The sequence below is a fragment of the Rutidosis leptorrhynchoides genome, chromosome 8 (genome assembly GCF_046630445.1).
Source record: "Rutidosis leptorrhynchoides isolate AG116_Rl617_1_P2 chromosome 8, CSIRO_AGI_Rlap_v1, whole genome shotgun sequence".
In the NCBI taxonomy this organism is placed as follows: domain Eukaryota; kingdom Viridiplantae; phylum Streptophyta; class Magnoliopsida; order Asterales; family Asteraceae; genus Rutidosis; species Rutidosis leptorrhynchoides.
In genome coordinates, this window is record NC_092340.1 from 360,221,140 (window position 1) to 360,227,762 (window position 6,623).

Below are 6,623 nucleotides of genomic sequence, written 5' to 3' on the forward strand. Positions count from 1 at the left end.
TCAGTATTAGAGGGTAAAAAAATAAACCAACACCAATTTCTTCTTTGAGACAAATGATCGAACACTAGGAGTGCAGCTCAAAAAAAGAGAAGTGTAAACCAAAAGAAGATGAAGTTAAGATCTCATCGGGAAAAAAAAAGGAGAAACTTACGTTACCGGTGGGATTTTGAAAATGAAGGTAAGATGTAAAGAGAGGAGTTCTGCAATTTTGACCAGCAATGACACATTTACAGTTGATGGGTGCTATAAACATATAATATGCTCATGGATAATGTTTTACAAGAGGAAGATGTTGTGCTTATCCTCATTTATTTAATATTTTTTTAAGGTTAAAATTGTAATTTTATATGGTTCAGAGTTTCAGAGTTGTAATCAAACAGTGAAATTTCATTCAGAACAATACTGATTCAAAACTTTCGAATCATTCAGAACTCTGAATCATTCAGTGCTAAACCATTCAGTTTTATCAAACTCACACTAAATTATTTTAGACAAATGAAAGATGTAACACAAAAATGTAACAGTGGAGTGGAATGTCGATATCGGAAAGAATATCGGAATATAAGAAGGGGTAGGTAAATTTAATTAGTTTACTGCTGATGTTGATTAATTTCTCATTTGTATTCTTTTGCAGATATTAAAACCATGAAACTGAGACTCGATCATTTGAAACAAAAGAAACCCTAAAATTTGAAATCCATACCCTGTACTCTCTACCATCTTAGACAACTCGTCCTTCAGAAACTTCTTTCTACTTCAAATTCCCCTGTTTTACATTTATCTCAATAAAAAAGTCGAGCTTACAACTACATCTTTAGAAAAGATTCCGTTCATTCAATCGGGATTACATCAGGTAACCTCATCCATTTCCTTACAAACCCTAATGGATTTTCTACGCCAATCCACGTCAGCAAAGGAAAATGATTCTGAAAATGATGCCAAGGAAAAACAAGTTGCTGAAGTGAAATCCAAAGTCCATCAGCCAAGAAAACCGCCAATTCCATTGTTTAGACAATTAAGTTTGAAGGATAAGTCAAAAACTTCTAAATCCACGTCACACGAGGCTTCTTCGAGTGATAAAAATGTCACCGAGTATTCTGAGACCCCTGTAACATCGAAGGCCGTGTCTAGTCAGCATTTGAACAAGGGAAAAGTTGCACCTGGTTACAGGAAGACAACTAAAATACAAGTCAAAGAGAAGTCAACTTTAGAAGCTGATTTAAATGAAAGTCAACTGAGTCACAACAAGGTTACACCAAAAGGTAAATAAACCGATTATCGTCGGGCATCTGAATAGTAATTTATGTGTGCATGATTCTTCTTTTGTCATGTTATATTACATGTGTGTTTTCTTTTGCCGGCCTTTGAAAGTGGCGTGTGCGGCCAGTGGCGGATCTAGAAACGGTAGTCATTGGTGTCACTGATTAAAAACCCATAATTTTTTATTTTTTTTTACTATATGGCTTATTTCAATGGTGTCCAGTGACAAATCCAAAATTCCTCGTTAACGGGGGCGAAAGACTAAGCTATAAATGACATCACCAAAGTGACGTAAAACATCATTAAAATATTATTGAAGTTGCCGTTTTCATCAACAACCCTCATATAATAGTTACAACCAATAAACAATTAATATTACAAGTTTCTTTGATTAGATTATGTATATACTCCGTATTTAGTAAAGTCTTATATTTCTTACGGAGTATTTAATTTAGTTTTTTTTTATCATCTATAATTGTAAAAATTGATAGAGATTTCAAATCTTTAGAAGTTTTATACATGTTTAGTGTGATAAGCTAGAAGTATATGATGAATGATCAAGACATATATATGGATGGAGTTACTTTCTAGGCTTTGCGATAATAAAAAATGTAAAGAGTTCATCATATATAATCAATTAGTTGAGGGGCTTTTACCCTTAAAAAAATAATACGAAGTCGATGTATTTGTTTTCAAACTTAGTTTTAGTACGTAAAATTTAAATTTAAATACTCCGTAAAAGAAAAGATAAAATGAACATTTAAAGACTACAAGGGTTTTATATACAGTATGAAATTTATACTCCGTAACTAATAAACAAATTAATCCGTATAATGAGTTAGTGGGTCCAGCATCTCTCTCCTCCACTAATTCTTTTCACTATCTCTGCACCCCATCCCTACCCTTTCTCCATCCTCCATTAAAGTAAAAACGTATTTCTTATCTTGTGAAGGTTGAGATTAAGGAGAAAATTCACAAATCTGTATACGAATATGCTGATGAAACTAAGTCAGTGGTGTCACTTAAACCAGTTTACACTATCTAATGGTGTTACTAGTTAAAATTCCAATTTTTTTCTCACTACATCGCGTATTTCACTGGTGTCCTGTGCCACCACTGAATATATAGTCGATCCGCCCCTGTGTGCGGCCCTATACATGTTGTGGTTTGTCTATGGTTGATGCACTGATTGCTCAGTCAAACTCGGTCAAAGCTGATATTACTTGAAAAATCGCCCAAAACTCGGTCTAAACTTGCCCAAAACTCTGGATTACTCGAAAAATCGGTCAAAATCGGTCTAAACTTGGCCAAAACTCGGGATTACTTGGAAAATCGGTCAAAATCGGTCAAAATCTTGTCAAAACTATGTAAAAATCAGTGGAAGTCAAACTTGGTCAACTTATGAGTGCTCTCTAAAATGTCTCGACCGAGTACTCCGAGTGGCCGAGTCTTGCAACCTTGCATTTAATACTTTATGTCTCCTTATACATGTCTTAGTTCATTAATTAATGCTCTTATGTCAGCTGTATCTTTTATATTGAATGATGAAGAGTGGTCACAACAATAATTCTGTTGTATTTCTTAACTAGAAAAGCCCTAGTAATCGGCTTCCAGTATCTTTTCATGTCTACATCTTTATGTCTGGTTAATTATTGACAAATCATGTTGGTGGCTTTTATCGGTTTATGCTTTTTTTTGAACGGCGATATTGACTTTGAATGCTCTCATTTGTCACCCACACGCGTTAGGAGGAAACCCAATTCGCAACGATGTTGGCAGTACCATCGAAGGTTGGGAAAATCCCCAGAGACCTTCCCAAATCGCATTGATGTTGGCAGTACCATCAAAGGTTGAAAACTCTCTACTTGGAGTGAGAATCGAACCTGAGTTGGAACTCACCCCATACCACTCAAGCCAAACTTCGGTGGTGCTTTTATCGGTTTATGTACAACGCCTCATTTAATAAAAAAGCTGATTTGATGTTGTTTCGTTTCCACGAGATTGTATTTATACTATCATAAATTGCAACTAGATTCACTATTTACTTGATCTGATTATGGATTTATTATCTACTATTTGAGATGAGATTAATTTCCATTCATTTACTGCTGACGTTGATATTTATTTATTATTATTATTATTTTTTTTATGTTCTTTTGCAGATAATAAAACCATGAAGTTGCAACTCAGATCCTTTAAAAAGGAAAAAAACCCTAATTGTTAAAATCCCTAATCCTTGCACTCTCCAGCATCTTAAAAAACTCGTCTCTCAGAAACTTCCTTCTACTTCAAATTCCCTTTCTGTACATTTATCTCTCAATCAAAAAGACGAGCTCACAACTACATCTCCAGATGATTCCGTTCAGTCAATCGGGATCACATCCGATGATCTCGTTTACTTCACCACAAAGCGTAACGGATTTTCTACAAATGATTTCATAAGCCAGATGCCAGATGATGTTCTTGTTATGATACTCTCTTTTTTTGCCTATAAAGGAAACTGCCATTACCAGCACATTATCCAAAAGATGGAAGCTACAATCACCCAGTGATTAAAGACTTTCGGATTCGTTACGGTTTGGATAGTAAAAGTGTTATCGATGAATGGCTCCAGTTTGCAGTTAACAAGAATGTTGAGTTTCTTGAATTGGATTTGTCACCAGTTTGTATTGGTTATGATTTTCTTTTAGGCGTAGTTGAGAGAAATCCTTTAAGATCTGATAATATGGGTGTGGAGCTAGTGTCACATAAAAAACTTATCTTGAAAAGCGTTAGGGTGGATGATACTACTCTTCAGAAACTTTTGTCTCATGCTCCAAATCTTGAGACATTGTCAATCTGTTATTCATATTCCCTTAGACATATACGTGTAGGTGGACGAGCTCTTAAATTAAAACAATTCGAAATTAGGAATTATGAACATAAAGTTAGATCCATTCATTTGTCTGATTTTGACCTTGAATCATTCACTTACGTTGGTCCAAGGATAGACTTAAGTTTTTCTCGTCTTCGAAAACTTAACAAACTTAATTTGGGTGAGGTATATTTGTGGTTAGGTGATGGAAAGGTCAGTTCTATCTCTCTTATTGTGTTTACTATCATTAATTTATTTATTAATATAAATAAAAATAGATATGAATGGGAATGTTTAATGTTTTTATTATTATTATTATTGTTTTGCAGCAATGTTTATGCCCCAACCAATTTTGTGAGATACCAAATGTGAAGCAATTAAGACTGGCTTTTAGTTGTTTGAAACGTGATTGCCTTCTAGATTTGGCTCACACATTAAATGCATTTCCGAGCTTTGAGAGTTTTAAACTTGAGGTATTTAAGCTATGCCTAATTTAGTAATTTGTGTAGTATGCTACGGAGTATATAATTAATTCTTTAAGTAAATTATTTGTTGTATTTTCAGATACATTGCAATTCATCCTTTGTAAGGAAGCCAACAAGGAATGATACTAATCCCCATCAGAACCTCAAGTTTGTTGAAATCGTGGGGTATCAAGGTCGAAACTGTGACTTTGAACTAGTTGCATACATCATTGAGATTGCTGTTGTACTCAAAAAGATGGTCGTCATTCAGACTTTACAAGACTGTACGGAGGAGATAACTGCTCGATTATATTCTAAGCGTGTAGCTAAGCGTCTAGAGTCAATATTGGCTCAAGGTGTGGAATTGGTCGTAGTTTAAATAGGCCTACAACATTTAAGTACATTTTTTTGCTTTTGTATTTTTTTGGACATCAGTTTGGAATCACCCGGGAGAGACTTAACCACCCACGCGTTCATCTCCATATGCTTAATTCATAGCTTTTATATGCTTAATTCAGATGAAGTGTAGGATCTAAGTTCATGTAGTCTTTATGCAAATATCACTCCATATTATCACTGCATATCTACATTACTATTACTAACTAGTAACCACGCTTCTAGGATACGGTGTTGTTCAACTGTAAAACCAATGGATGCTACACAGTGACAAATTTATTTATTTATTTATTTATTTATTTATAGTTTAATACTGTAACAACATCACATGATAACTAGCACCGAGTAAACTGCATCAGTTAATTAAAACCGTTAACAGGTGGTTGACGAAATTCAAACAAACAAGTAACTCCCCTTAATCAATTACTATATTTTACGACATGGAAACAAAAGAAAGTCATGGAAAGTATCTTAACTAATTTGCAACTGGAATACACAATTTGTTCGATTTAGCAACATGAAGTCGAATTTGGGAAGCTCAACATGAGGAAGCTTCGGAGTTTTGACATTATGTACAGGGAAAGATTCAATGAGGTAACTAGTAAACGATGAGGATAATGCACTTAGTTGTTCACCTTGAGATATCTTAATTCTTAGATAGGATTGAATGTTATAAGAACATATTCAATGATATTTGTAAATAGCAAAAGATTTGTGAAAAGAGATTTTGTTGTGGTAGCATAAAAACAATAATAACTAGTTTTCATGCTTAAAAAAAACACGTTATTAAAATAAGACAAATGGTAAACTACGTATTTGACAAAACTAGCTCCAATTGGGAATGGTGGCTTATAAATAGAAGGCATAGCCACAGCTTAATTTTAAAGTGGGAAAAGTAAAAAGCAAAACGTTGTGGCTCTTTTAAGTGTTGAAGCCGAGTTAAAAGGGGTATCACGAGGAGCTCGAGAAGGATTATGGATCCGAAAACGCCTAATAAATGGTAAACCGGTCAACAGACGCCACCCATTCTAATTAAACAAGTAATAAATACTTACTAAATCTAACTAATATAACTGATTAATTGAAATAACCGTGATCATTCGAGCTGAAACTCTTTTAATTGAACTTCTACGATAATGGGTCAAACATGGGCTTTCAAGATTACCCAACAGTGCATTGTGTGTTACCTGATTATATGAAAATGTGTTTTATCGAGACATTTAGTTGTGCAACTATTTTGATAGCATATTGGTTATCTCATGTAGTCATGTTGGTAACTTTAACTACAATGTCAACACCAAAATGGCAAAAAAATGTGATAGTGGTGAATGTGTTTTACCTGATGTAGGTAACAATGTTAGATTTTTTGGGTCAGTTATGTGACCGCAATACAGATAGCTAATTGTCTACAGTTAACGTCTCAAAGTAATCTTCAAAGAGTTGTGCTTTGTAATCATCATTGAACTGTTTGCATACAATTTACTTGAGGGATATACTTCTGTTTCTACTGCAGTTCTTGAACATTTGGGTATTCAGCATCCAACGTGTGGTAAATATTTAACAGGAAACAATAGTTTGCGGGATCAACCCACAGCTACCACAATCTAGTAATCTAAAACGCCTTACCTAAGTAAATATGAAGATTGCCT

General features: G+C 34.3%; 1 protein-coding gene across 1 annotated transcript; it reads left to right on the forward strand.

Moving 5' to 3' along the window:
- Positions 1-681: 681 nt before the first annotated feature.
- LOC139862794 (uncharacterized) lies at positions 682-5,042 on the forward strand. The gene is made up of 4 exons (XM_071851424.1): positions 682-1,262; positions 3,423-4,327; positions 4,444-4,587; positions 4,679-5,042. Exons 2-4 carry the CDS (start codon positions 3,986-3,988, stop codon positions 4,955-4,957), a joined length of 765 nt encoding a protein of 254 aa, XP_071707525.1. The 5' UTR covers positions 682-1,262; positions 3,423-3,985; the 3' UTR covers positions 4,958-5,042.
- The last annotated feature ends 1,581 nt before the right edge of the window (positions 5,043-6,623 follow it).